General features: G+C 37.3%; 1 protein-coding gene across 1 annotated transcript in view; it reads right to left on the reverse strand.

Annotated features, from left to right (window-relative positions):
• Positions 1-5,878: 5,878 nt before the first annotated feature.
• LOC134853032 (uncharacterized) overlaps positions 5,879-15,122 on the reverse strand; it is a 43,372-nt gene continuing 34,128 nt past the window's right edge. Inside the window, exon 4 of the mRNA XM_063868956.1 lies at positions 5,879-6,454. Coding sequence (XP_063725026.1) covers positions 5,913-6,454 — 542 coding nt within the window. The 3' untranslated portion in view covers positions 5,879-5,912. The remainder of the gene's footprint in view (positions 6,455-15,122) is intronic.

Consider the following 15,122-nt stretch of genomic DNA (forward strand, 5'->3'; position numbering starts at 1 on the left):
TATAATACAAGAACTCTAAGACCTAAAACACTCATTCGACAAAATTAACCCGATAAACGACCAAAAATGTTTTTCTGAATCGGAATCCACATCACCATCATCAATAAAAAGTAAATGCAGAATAAAAAACTTTATACCTTCAAAAACCAGTACGACTCTATAGTTGGAACCAACCGCTAAGACACATTGAAAGTTACACATTAACAGTAATAAAACAAAAAATTATTCAATACGACAAAAGTTAAGATGATAATTCTATTCTTCATTCTTTGAATTGTAAGGACTAACAGTTTAAAAAATAAAAAATTCTAACCCTGGATTTTGCAACCATCATCATAAACCTTTTGTCAAGAGATAATTTAGGCAATAATCAAACAATATAACTCCACAATTGTTTAATTCCAAAATTGTTGTGGATTCCGATTCAGAAAAATATTTTTGCTCGGTAATCGAGTTATTTTGGCGAATGAATGTTTTAGTTCTTAGAGTTCTTGTGTTGTAGTTGTTTCGTGAAATTCTTCGAGTTTTGGGAATTCTTCGTTTAAAAATTTTCCTTTGTTTTGTTATAATTGTCTTTTTTCTTGTTTTTTTTTCAACCTGGTATATCCCAATTTTTTGTTTATGTAGTGTTATTACAAGATCGTATGTTTCGATTTGAATTAAACAATTGTGGAGTAATATTGTTTGTTTTTTGCCTGAAATATCTCTTCACATAAGGTTTAGGATGATGGTTGCAAAATATTTTATATCATTCATCCACATAGTGATCCCACTAGAGGACAAGTACATTTTTGTCCTATATTGATTGCTTATTTATTTGATCAAGGAAATAGCCCATGTAGGCAAGAATTTCAACAAATATTTCAAGAACAAGACAAATACTCGATAAGTTTGTACCAAGCATCAGTAATATCACTTCATAGTACGGAATATATACTATTGAAAATTTGCCACCACAAGGAAAGCAAACAGATGACATAGACATAGACTTCTCAATTGTGTTTACAGAATATATCAGAAGTATTCATCATCAAATTTCACATAGAGCAAACTCGGTTTTTACAAACGATAATTTCTCTATCATTTATAGTTATTTTTCAATACTGGAACCAAACGAACCGCTAAATTTATCATCACCACAAACATCTCGATATGCAACAGTAAGGCAAGAAATCAATCTTTTCTCGCAGTTCCTAGATATAATTCATGAAACACTCACCGATAATGAAATCTCACTAATAGTAAAAACTGATCTACAAAGAAACCTAGCATGGTTCAGAATAGACTAATTTGTAGACAATTTAGAGATTTTATATCAATGGCAAGAAACTTCAGACGATGAAACTATAGTAGCAGACGAAACAAATTATGTATGGGACACTAAATAGTCTCAACTATTATTTGTCAATATCACTAACGACATTTCAAGTGCGGCAATCGCTACTGTCTCTGTGCACATAGACTTTTGAGAGTTATTCCGCTCACCATTGATTCAACACCTTGAAATTAGAATACAAAAAATAACGATGGGGCAGATAATAATAGTTTAATTTCAATACTTATAAATACACAAGAAACTTTTAATGGAACTAGAAATCTGGCATAAAAAGATATCCAAACCCCATCACGCTTTGTGAACGAAGAAGTAGCTGAACAAACAACTACGACCATCACACAATTCACAATAAATCACATTATTCTGAAGATGAAGATTTTTAAAATCAAAATCAACAACAACACAACGATATCGCACGAAAAATATAAATCGAGTCAAATTGATCCCCCAGATAATACTTATCAACCAGATACTTTTGAACCCTACATGAACTCAGACAAACACGACACAAACAACAACCTTTTCCTCAACGACAAAATTCGGCACCATCAAATAAAAATTTACAATCACAAGACCCTATGAATACTCAAAAATCCCAACCTAATTTAAAAAAATGAAATTCTTTTACCACACAAATTACAGCAACACGAAATTACAAAACCCAACTTACAAGTATAACACAAATACTAAATGCAGCAGAATCACTTCAAATGACAAGGAATCCATAGCTTATAGGTGGATTTTCCATTACATCTAATAAGCCACCCGTGGCATTCACAGGAACAGACCCTGAATGCTCAGCAGAAGACAACCTAAATGCAGTTACAGCAATTTTTATTTTTAATATAGGACCAAAACCAGTAAAAACACCACTTCATCAGAATTGCATACATAGGCGCACAGCATTAATTCAAACAACTCTTGATGGCGCTGCTCAAAATAATATTCAGTTCTACCTAAAAAAATTAAATCTGATTGGAAACGATTCACACAAGTATTTTCAAAAATGTTCGACTCTGAAAGAAAAAAACATAATCAAAGGGTTTTATGTAACTAAATTTGCAAGTATATTGCTAAACTGGCAATTTAGGATAAAAAACTTGACTTTTCGAAAGGAAATTATTTTTGTAAGCTATATTTTTTTTGTTCTTTTTTAAGACCACTGTTGTCAATTATGGATTTTTAATGACTTTTTAATTGTGTGTATAGTTTCATCATCAGCCCACCTACAAAAAAGACACTAATTTGATAACTGTTATATGTTGGGAACATTCTGTCCTACTTGCACAGCTACCGGCTATCCGTTTCTTTTATGGTCTTATATGCAAACTTAAAATGCAAATTAAACTTAAACTCCGATGCGGATACCTGTAAGTTCCTTTAAGGCATGTTCTAAACCTCTACCGCATATATCAAAAAGCATCGCACTTTTCGATTCAATTTTGTTTGAAGAAAATGACGAAATAGTTGTGCTCGAAATGGTTGTTTTCTCCGGATTAATTTCAATTTTTTACCGAGCAGTTTTTGATGGAAGCTTTTTATACCGTCTGAAAACCAATCTTTATGTCATGTGTGGTCATTTGAAGAACTATCGGAATTGAAATTGCCAATTTTATTAATTTTTTTTTTAACTTTATTAGTTTTTTTTTATAAAATTGAGTTTCCAAGAAAAAAAACTTTAAAGACGGCAATTTCGTTTTCCTAAATTTTGCTCAACGAAGCGTTTTTGAGTCGTATTTCCTCGCATGGTTCGTCTTCGGTATAATTTTAGCACATATTTGCAGAGGAACGGGTTTAAACAAAAAAATCTGCATAGATCTGGCAATTGATATCAGTGCCGTTCCATTAAAGTTTCTGTGAGAACACAGCAACGGTGCAGCAGACCCATCGCAAACCATTACGAAGCCAAATTAGGCGTTTTCTAATTTTTAAGATAGCCTTCAACAAGTCAAGATAAGATTTGTCACAGAGTCCGCAACTTCTCTTTAAATTTCTTTGTCGTTTTGGATTTCAAACACCAAAAGTTAACACACTGTACCAATTAAAATTGCTCCAAAAGCAGGCGAATTTGCGAAATACGCAACAATATTTGCGGACTCTAAAACAGTTTGAAAAATACACAAATAAGAATTAAAGTAGGTTTAATGTTGCCCTGTTTAAGGTTTAAAATTGCTCTGATGCGGAATCCTCTAATTGTAGGCTTCCTCAAATTGTAGGCGGAATCCGTAAAATGTAAATGGAGTCTGCATTTTGTTTGCGGTAGCATATATGGTAGCGTTATAAATAGAAGCTTTTGTTTATCAAGTGTCACCGGGTTTCGATCTCAATTCCTGTTTGATTCTTGCCAAGTCAGTTCCTGCCATCTCGCAGTTCCTACTAGCTCAAACGTTCGATCTCAATTCCTGCCAACTCCAAGGTTTGATAAAATGCTGTCAATTAATTCGCATTCATCAGTTCGTTTCCATTCCAACTCAATTCAATTTAAAAAAATACGGTACAATTTAGCCATCATCGCAAATGAGAAGAGATAAAGGATTGTAACAAGTCAGGAAAGTTCGAATCTTTTTGTGAATCCTCCCGGGTTGACCAAAACTTCTTATCATACAATTTCCATATATGAGAAACTTCTTGTCATACAATTTCATACAATTCCATACGTACAGAAAATTGTATGAAAACTCTATGATAAGCATTTTTCCATATATGAAAATTGTATGATGACAGAAGGGTCATTTTGTCCGTAGAGTTTGCTTTTTTCCAAGATAGAAATGGATGCATCAACAACTTGCAATTTTTCATTCATACAAAAATTCTACCTAGCAGCAAGGGTAGGAAAAGGTTGAAAAAAGATGATATTTCATTGATTTAGATGAAAAATGGCCTAGCTTAGGAACTGACACACTTAAGTCTTGATATAAATTGTTGATTTTAAATTCCCTGATGCAAGATTTTGTGCTTCACTGACAAATACTGTTTCACTGATAATAACTACAACGATTGGTGTACTACAAAACAAAAATTTTACCAACCCTTGATGGACTCTTAATCTGAGATGGTGTTATCGAAAAAATTGGTTTTGGTAAGTATTTGTGTACAATCCTATTTCGTTGAGGCCTTTTAGCTGATCAATTTTCTCATAAATTCCTGTTCAACCTGACTTGAAATGTTTCATCTCATCATATATAGTAAAAACTCTATTCTCAAGAAAAACCTGATTGCTGAAATCTTATATTCTGTGCCTTCTAGTTCTCCATTAACATTTATAGTGGGTTCCAAAACCCTTGTACTTCCGTCACCAGTCGCATCATTAGAGACATCATACGCATCGAAGACACCGGTTACCCCTTAGCGAGCACCCCTGCAACCAATCGCATCTCCAGGGATGCAAGTGACATATGGGCTTTCGAATAATTTTCTGCCATAGGTCCATTCAGGAGCCTCCTTGGTTCACATGCAGTCATCATTTCAGCATTACCAGCAATTTTCTAGCTACCTGAATTCGTATGTTTTGGCATCACCATAATAAACTTCTCCAATGCCAGTGCCGTTTCCTCATTATCGGAAAAATGAGCGAGAACTTCCCCTTTCCGATTACGAAGGGAGAACCCTGGAGAAAGCAGTGAGGAAAATCATGCCCCCCGAAGAGAGCACGGAATCACGAGTCGAGAGATCATTGCCCCACGAACAGACGGGCAGCCGCACGCAAAAACAATGTAGAGTCAGGCGAAACATTAAATTCAAAATTTTTCAAAAATCATGTTGAATCTTAATGTTAGAGAGCAACTATTCAAGCTTAAAAGTGTATGTACGCGAGTACTTTTGAACATTTTTGCAAACAAATTTAACTCTTCAGCAACCTGCTAAAGTTCCCGAGTCGAATATTCAAAAATTAGCGAGACTCTCAGAGAAGCAATGTTACGTCTCGAGAAAATTAATGACTGTGGCGATAAAAGAGCGACCTGTGGCGACCTTTGCCCACAAAACACAATTGATTTTGTTCAGACCCCTTTTCGCGTTTGTTTGCATTTACAGCGAGGCTGGAAAAACGATCGTGAAAATCACGGTGCATGCTGTTATCAAGGCATTTGTCCATATAGAATTCAGGAAAAATGGCGACGAAATTGTGGAGCTGAGCATAGAATCAACAGCAGGTAATTAATTTTTTTAATCCAAAACACTAATTTGATGAAAAAAGGTGATTAGAAAAAATATATATAAAAATTACTTTAAAATTGTAAATTAAGTAAAACTTATTCTTGCAAAGTCAACTAATAGCGTCGCCTAAAGAGTTTCAGACTTACTAGTACAAGGTATGATCAAGTACTATACGGAGGCCAAGCCTCATTTGAAAGGGACAGTTTTAAAACTTAGAAAAGAACCTTCCTGTACTGCTTGAAAATTTTCAACCAAAAAAAGCTCAAATTTATCTTCCAAAATCTAACCAGAGTCGCCAGCCGCTACTTTTAGATCTCCTTATTTTTGTCATCGGATAGTCTGTCTCTTCTTGCCCAGAATTGTTTATGTTTTCAAAAATTACGTCATAAAGTTATCTTGAAATTGTTTTTACTACAATAAGTTATTCTTCATCACTATTTACATCGTTGGCTATAATAGCTACTCGATTAACAATTTTTTCATTGAGTTTTGTCACATTCTCTGACATTTCCTTGATAAGTTCTCTGTCTTTTTTCTCGATTTTTAAACTTTTACAAACTGAGCGACGGTTTAAACTACTTCTGGCTTTGGCACGCAATTTGAACTGAAGAAAGCCAATCACTTCTTGCAATAGTTTGACTAATTGTTTCCCTACTTCTAACGTATCCATGAAGTAATACACTTCTCGTATCTGCGATATTTGACTGTTTTCCATTTTGTAGTAGAAATTGTTCTTCTGTTTTTCTATATTTTCGATCAAATTAGGTAAAATTGTGATGTTTAATGCCTGCACACTTTGAAAGATATCTTCTGTTTTGATGAGGGGAACTAAAATTAAAATTTGGGTAATGTCTCGTTGTATACGTTTGAGCATCTGAATGGGCTTGAGTCGCGGTTCTAATTGGTTTTTGAGTTCGTATCGCGGAATTGGGATTGGCAGATCGTATGTTGATATAATATCAGCTGAAATCAGAATATATCAAAGTAATCATAACAATCGTCAAAAATAAAAATAAATAAGAAAAAAACTCATCCAACACTTTATACATCCAACATTTTCAAATCAAAACATACAATATCACGTAAATAAGCAAAAAAATGACTGAAAAAATCCTGTGTCTTTTAACGCCACAGGTTAAAAGTGGAACCAGTTCTGGACTAGTATTTATAAACTAATTAATTTATAAAACTTTCCCTATAAAATATTACTAACTAACCAATCATATTCCATCAGAAACACTGACAATTATTTGTTAGTGCTGAACTTTTTGTAATTTCAGCACCAGAACAATTTTAATAAATCTTAGACTACAGTTGTTCTCCTTTTAGACAACCTCCAAGACTAACTCGCAAGTACCAGTATACACTAGATCTATTGAGACTAGGAGATGTAAGAGTAAGATTAAGATTGGCATTAGACTAAGAAGTTGCATAAATTTATCCGACCGAAAAAAAAAGCGTGACGAACAGACGGTGTACCTTATCTGAAATTACTCTAGGAGAAAGCTACTTCTGGCTTAAACTCATCTGGTGCGACCAGTTGCAAAGGAAAAAAGTTGCAAAATATTATTTAGGATTCACTGGTTCGACCCTTTAGGGGATTGGTGTGGTCTAATAATTTCTTCAAAAGAGCGCCCAAGAATCCCCCAATCCAAATGATGGAATAGCGCTTGACTAGACAATATTTTTGCTATCATTTCTAAATATTAGAAGAGCTCTGAATCATGGCGAGGTATTCTTGTCGCCTGGTAACAATTTCCGCTTTACGATTGTAGGTTCTATCTATTATAACATCAACAGAATAATGAACGAGTTGACTTATTCAAAAAATGGAAAAAATATTTACGGAACATTTGACCTCAAGAAAAAGTTTGCGGTCTCGAACAAAGCTTTAATAGTGTTTGATTTCAAAATATTCCCCATTACTTGAACCGAAATAGAATTTGCAAAAATCTCTTCTACATGAAGGCAGATCAAATTTGGAAAAAAAAATCCGAGATTCAGAACGAAAATCAAAATTCGTTTTTGTAAATCCTTACATTTTTTTTTTTTATCAGGTAATCAGAAGGTCAAAAGTATCATAGTAACCGAGGTTACAGTCATGAGTCCCTTCATCATGTATTCCAGTCAAAATCTTTGGAATTTTCTAGATATGGAAGTGATAATGATAAAAGAAGATGTTAAGTGTTTAAGTCCTTTTCATTTAAAATCGATACGGGTTACGCTTCTTCAATAAGAACACGCAACTCGACACGAGATAATATAATATACAACTGTTACAAGTAAAAAATTTCGTCGAAAGTTATTTTGTCATTTATTGTTCCGAGTACGCAAGCGGCGTTCGCAATCTGTATTGCCAGGGAGATTCTCTGTTTTAAAAAGCTGCCTGCTCTGGGTTCCTCAGTGCATATGCTTAGGTTCTTACAAAGCTTGCTCAAAAAAACTTCTGTGCTGGGGCCGGCCGCGCCCTGAATTTCAAAAGCTAGCGGTTGAAAAAGATATCCATCATTTACAAGATCTTTATATTTGTCAATTTTTCGCTCTTCCGCTTCAGCGGCAGCCGTACCAGGGTTACAAACAGACCCGGCATTAATCCTACAAGGAGCTAAGGAGTCTACTACCGTTACATCCCACAAGAGCTGCTTACCATCAGCCCATGGAACGAGCGTCAAACCGTCTGGTCGCTTCTGATCGGTCCTGTAGAGGTGTCGTGGTTCTAAAACAGACGGAATGTGAGTAGATGATAGACTCTGCTTTATAAGGGCATTCAGGTTTGAATGCCTAGAGAATCTCCCTGCACTTTTGAGGCAAGAAAGACCATGCCAACCATCCTCGGTAACGTCTTTTCCGCACACGCATTTATGCCGTTCGCATATTTTTGATCCTAATCGAAGTCCTATCGCAATTCTGAGTTGTTGGTTCGACAGTTTTAACCTTAAATTTTTGCAGGGGATGACGTTCAACCATTGGGATCCAAATCTATCTTGGAACGCGTTGAACCTTTTCACGTCCGTTGGTTCGAGTCGTAAAATCAAGTCTGCAATTTCGCTGTCAAAAATTGGCTCCGTCCAATTTTTTGGATTTCATTTTCCGGAGCCATTTCAATTTTTCCAAGATCAAACCACCGTTTAAGCGCATCATCATAGGTTCCATCCACATGCTCCAAACCAAAGATTTCGCTCAAGGCATCTTTCGCTCCTACTGCTGAGGCTAAGAAAGCGGGTAAAGCGGGTAGACGAGCGGAAGAAACGCCCAAGCCACCTTTGGCTGCCGGGAGAACTGCTTGTAAAAACTGGTTATCATCCATTTTCACGTTAGTGACCTTGCATAACGAATTTCTTAGTAATTTATCGTAGCGTTCCAAAAAATCATTTTGCAAAAAACAAGGGCTCGTACACAAAAAATATAGGAGTTTTGGCATGCTAAAGCAATTTTTCAGGAGGTAAAAACCATAATGGGCGTCTAGTTTGTCAATGACATCCGAGATTTTTTCAAGCTCCCTAATTTTTTCGTCGAGTAATTCTTTTCGGCAAAGTTCGCCGATTGGAGATCCTAAAATGAGGAGTTCTTCTTTTGTTTTTATTTTTATTTTGGGGCATATTTTTCGAAATTGTGTTAAAATTGAATTATACTGTGTACTAGTAGTCGGTCCCAAAAAACAAAGTTCACACTTCTCAGTGTTTAAGCTCAGGCCGTAAATTTGTTCCGATTTCAGAATGTTTTTAAGGTCCCGGAGTACTACCTTATAGTCGTCGGCTAAATTCCCATCATCTAAATACCAGATGTTAATTTTCGACTCCAACTGTTTGACTAGTGTATGAATTGTTTCCGCAAAAAGGGGTGGGGCTTCAGGATCACCTTGCTGAGTTCCGTCTTCTGACATTATGACAGAGCTTCCGTAAAAAAGGTAACTAGGTTTAGCATACGCGCAATGGGTGTAATTATATAATTCGGGGCGATTTGAAAAAACATGATTCAGCATTGTTTCTCTGTTTAAAGAGTTAAAGGCATTCTTAAAATCTAGTTTTAAAAGAACAGTACATTTTGGATTGTCGTCGCGTTCAATTAGGTTTCGAAACGAGTGCGCAGCTATTTCTGCTCCTCGTTTGGTAGCGCATCCTACCTGTACGTTTCCGAAAAAATTTTGTCGCTCGGAGAGGGCCTTGCTTCCAGCGCATTTAGACGCGATACGTCTCAGCGTGTTGCCTATGGCAATCGGTCTCAACCCTCCGTCTATTTTTATGAGGGCGATAAGCTTTGCGCCAAAAAAGAAAGGTCTTAGTGGTTCCGGTATTTTGCCATCTCCAATGAGGTTTATCAGCTTAGTAAGCGATTTCAGAAAATTAAGTCCTGCACTGCCATTCGACTTACTAACAAGATCTCTAAAAATTTGAGGAAATATTTTATCAGGACCTGCTGCTGATCCGTTTGGAAAGGACATTATCGCTTTGTATAGGTCGAAATCGGTGACGAAAAAACTATCCAACTTTTCTGGATTTGGAGCTGCAAATTTGGCTCGCTGCGGGTGCTTAGATAACAATTTTTGATAGTTATCAGTTGAAAAAGGAGCTATTTTGTCATCCGAAGCAGCAAGCCTTATTCCTCCCTTTACATTTCCTTCATCGAGCTTACTACTTATTAACTTTATTCTCTGCTCGAGGTCACTCAGAGGCGGGCTTGAAACTTGGGGATGGGGTTTTGGAAGTGACACGTCATTTGCTCGAATTTTTTTATTTATCAAAGAGCTCATGCTTGTGGTCTGTTTGCGTCCACTTCTTTTCGGTTGCTCCAAAAAAAACAAGAACGACGTTAAAAAAAATTTGCCATTTTGTAACATCTTCTACATTGTAGACGATGTCATTTATTTTGTCCGACAGATTTTCCGCCAAGGGAACACGCGAGTCTTTTGGTACTCTCTTGAGTACTCGGACATTTGAGATGGCTGTATTAACATAATTGTCTAGCACTAAATCATTACCTATTGTTGCTTTATTAACAGATTTTACATCAACGCATAAAGGACACTGAAACCATTGGGTTTTCTTAGAGTCGCTAAGAGAAATTTTTACACAACTGATATGATACCAACTAGAACAACAATCACATTTAATCCAATTTATCAGTCCTGAAGGTTTTAAGCAATCTTTGCTTGTACACTCTTTGTTGTTTTTCCTCATCTTGACGCAGCATAAAGGTAAAAAAAAAGGATTTTGACTGGACTTTAGGGGACTGAACTAACCCATGATAAGCGGTTAGTGGGAATTTTACAAATCAGCAAATAAAAAAAAGACAACTAAATTAATTTAAAAGGTTAAAAGGCAGCATAAAGGTTAAAAATCAAAAACAAGGAACAATCTCACCCGAGCTCAGTAGGTTCAGCGGCGCACCACCAGACTTCTCAAGCCAGTTCCAGTTCCCCACCTCCCCACAGAAAGCCACTTGACAGACCTGTCTCCAAAATCCCTCAGAGGGCGCTCCACATACAGGCACAAACATCAAACATAACAAATCTATTCAATAAGTTTATCACAACAATTAGGGGCTTTAAATCTCCGATCGACCTTTTTTCCCTCTCGGGTCGGTCCTCCTGTGGCAGCCTCCGGATCGAAACAAAACATGTAAGGATTATGTTTTAATGCAAAATCCTTAAAACATAATTTTTAAGGATTTTGCATTAATCCTAAAAAAATTAATGCAAAATCCTTACATTAGTTTTGCATGTAATTTTTTAAATTATGTTTACAAAAAAGAAAACTGTGGCGCACTTCATAAATTTGATATACTATAAGTTTTAAATATGGCAGAAAATTTTTTTTAGGATAGCTAAAGGTAATCTTAAGATTATGTAGAAGTATTTCTAACCTCCGTATAGAGTTAAGCTCTATAACAAAGCGATTGAGAAAGATATTGCTTTTGAATTCTATGACACACGTTCGCCACTGGCGATACGCAATGCCAACATTCTCTAGGACGTTGTCCTTGTTCAGGTTACTTAAATACCCTACTTAATAATAAATTTAACATAATAACATAACCAGTTTTACAGTCTTCACTACACCTCTTAAGCTAAATCAAGAACATCATAATATCTAATAAGTTACTGCACTAAGTTTAATCAGTCCATAATCAATTTATAGTTTAAGCAACTGAAGTTTAAGGCTTTAAATCTCCGATCGACCCTTTTTCCCTCTCGGGTCGGTCCTCCTGTGGCAGCCTCCGGATCGAAACACATTCGATCCGGATCGAAACACATTCCACTTCCCCAATACATTCCACAATGGCGCCATCAAACCGAAAAACTGCTGCAAAACATGCACAAATCCCATAACAGCACGGGATGCCGTGTTTCTATGTGTCTCATGCGGAGACTCAATGCACTTGACCCTTAAGTGCACCGAAATGAGTGAACGAGCAATCTTCGGGATAAGTGAGGTCAGCCAAAACCTCCTACTTATCTGCAACGCGTGTGTCCGCCTAAACCATAGGGACCGCATGCTGGACAAACTTGCATCCACTAGAGAAAACAACGACATAAAGCCAATAGTGGAGAGCGTTGAAGAAGTCAAAAATCAGCTCAAATCCCTGACAAGTAACATCGGTAACGTCGAAGGTATAAAGGACCAGATAACTTCCCTGAGAGCCGAGATGGCTCCACGACCTGACAGTGAACTCACCACCAGCAGAACAACAAAAACATCAGAACCAAAAACCCAGAAGAAAAAAGAAAACTACAACGGATTACGGGTGCGAGGCATTGCAGAATCGAAGGCCAAATCGCCAAGAGAACGGTACGAACACGACGTGAAGGAAGTTAAAAGTATTCTGGAATTCCTAAAAATCGACTGTCCGATCGATGATGTAAGGCGATTGGGAAACTACGATGGCAAAAAAGACAGAACACTCATAATCAAAACAACCAGCGAACACCATCGACGGCTGATACTGCTATCGCTATACAAATTAAAAACTTACTCTAAACAGGTATATATGAGAAAGGAACTATCCCCTGAAGACCAAAAAATTGAAAACGATGCTTTGAAACTACGCCGAAAGATGATCGAAAACGAATACAACAAAAAACGTCTACGAATCAGAAACCTCAAGCTTCAACAAAACACAAACGAAACTGACGACAAGAATCTAGACAACTGGGAAAATGTTCCGCCAGAACCAGAACAATGACTACATACTAAAAGTTCGCTCAGTATTCTAAATTTTAATGTCAGGAGCCTGCTAGACATTAGTAGACGCATGACATTGGCAAATGCAGTTCCTACAAACGACTACGACATCATCTGTCTAACTGAAACATGGCTCACAACTGCAGTACCAGACGAGGCCCTCTTTCTATCAAACTACACAATACACAGAACAGATCGACCCAATACGGGTCAGAACACTAAGCACGGCGGAGTCCTCATTGCAGTGAAAGGTTTAACTCATAGCAGAATAGAACTCAAAACCGAACTAGAATGTGCTGCCATCGAAATCAAATCTCGTCAGAAGCAGATAGTAATCTGCTGCTTCTACAATCCCCCCAAAAACAGCCTGTATAGAGCATCTCCCGACAACATAAAAGACGTCTTAAAACAGCTTCATGACTCGCTTAGTGACAACTCATCGCAACTCATCCTAACCGGAGATATAAATCTTGCAGAAGCAAACTGGGACAGCCTAAACTCAAACGACGAATACGAAGCCAACATACTGGACACTCTAGGAAAGTACGATCTACATCAGCTAATCACGTGCCACGAAGGCAGCAGCCTCGATGTATTCCTTGCCACTGACCCGACTCTTGTGCTAAGTTCGGCTATCGACTCAGCACTAGAAGCACAATACTCATCAAACGGAAAAAAGTGTTCCGATCATCACGCATACAAAATTTATTTGTCCCTACCAACTTCGAGCAAAATAACAACCCCAGCTATTAAACGCGCATACCAGAAAACCGACTGGGATGATTTCAACAAACAAATCGTCAGCCAGCCATTTACACTATACTGCTACAGCAACATTGACGTCCTACTGTTACAGTGGTACAAATGGCTCGAGAACATCATCGACGAAAAAATACCCCGAGTCACCAAACACAGGGCAGAAACTCCACCCTGGAATATATCATCCACCTCACATCAAATGAAGATAGTCGCGACAATGAAGCGTAAATACGCAAAAGCAAACTCACTCTCGCTACTCCTGAAAATCAAAAAAGCTGAAAAAAGCCTGAACGAAGAAATCAAAATGAATCAAGCCATATTCGAAGCTAAAGTATTCAAGAGCCGCCGCATGTCTGATCTTCAGAAATACTTGAAATTGATACACAAAAAGCATCCCCTACCAGAAGAAATGTTCCTTAATCAATCACCGGACACAACTGAAACAGCAGTAAACAATGAACAAAAATTTTCTCTGTTTAACAAATTTTTCACCAAAGTTTTCAGCAGACAAGGTGAACTAACCGGCAAACAAACTTACATAAAATCAGAAACAAACCACCTGAAACTATCCGAGGAAGAAATAACCAGATGCCTCCAATCACTGAAAACAAAAAAAGCATGCGGTCCGGACAACATTGGAAAGTTTATCCTGAAACACGCGACATCACTCGCAAAATCTCTAAAGCTCATTTTTCAAACCTGCATTAATAAAGGATCATTTCCACGCCGATGTTAAACCAGTGAAATAACACCAGTCTTTAAAGAAAACAACAAGGCAGACATATCGCAATACAGACCCATCAGTCTTTTGGCAAATGCATCAAAGGTAGTTGAAAAAATACTCTTCGACCGATTACATCCAACAATCGAAACTAAACTACACCCAGCACAGTTCGGTTTCAGAAAAAACACATCAGCGATCATACAACTTCTGTTGTTTCTGAACGAAATTTATCTGGAAAACGACATCAAAGAAAACGCTGAACTATGGGTCCTATACGTAGACTTCAGTAAAGCCTTTGACAAGGTCCCACATCAACCACTGATATCCAAAATTGCAGAAATGGGAATTGGCGGGAAAATCCTTGAACTACTAGCCAGCTACCTAACAGCACGAAAACAATGTCTTAGAATTGATGGAAGCAAATCTCCAGTCACGTCAGTAACAAGTGGAGTACCACATGGTTCAATACTAGCTCCGTTCATGTTCCTGATATACGTTAACAATCTTCCAGAATCAGTCAAACCGAGCACTTCTTTTGGCTACGCCGACGACTTTAAAGTAATTGCAAAGAACAACGAAGTAGCAATTGTCCTCGGAACGGAAATTGAAAAGTGGAGTCTCAAAAACCAAATGGTACTAAATATGGGAAAAAGTAAGGCACTACGCATTAAAGGAAATACAGAGCCTGTGAGTTCAAAAGGCGTGAAACTAGGCACTGTCAACTCCCAGAAAGACCTAGGAGTGATAATGACAAAAAACATCTCGTGGAACGAAAACATTAAACGTAGGACCGGTAAAGCATGGCGAGCCTTCTTCAACCTCAAACGTAACATCTCATGCTATGCAAATCTCGAAACAAAATTGAACGCCTATATAGGCTACGTCGTCCCTGTCATTTTCTATGCATCGCAGGTATGGTACCCATCAAAAACCGAAATGCGGGATATCGAAAGAGTTCAACAAAAAG

The sequence above is a fragment of the Symsagittifera roscoffensis genome, chromosome 8 (assembly GCF_963678635.1).
Source record: "Symsagittifera roscoffensis chromosome 8, txSymRosc1.1, whole genome shotgun sequence".
Lineage (NCBI taxonomy): Eukaryota > Metazoa > Xenacoelomorpha > Acoela > Convolutidae > Symsagittifera > Symsagittifera roscoffensis.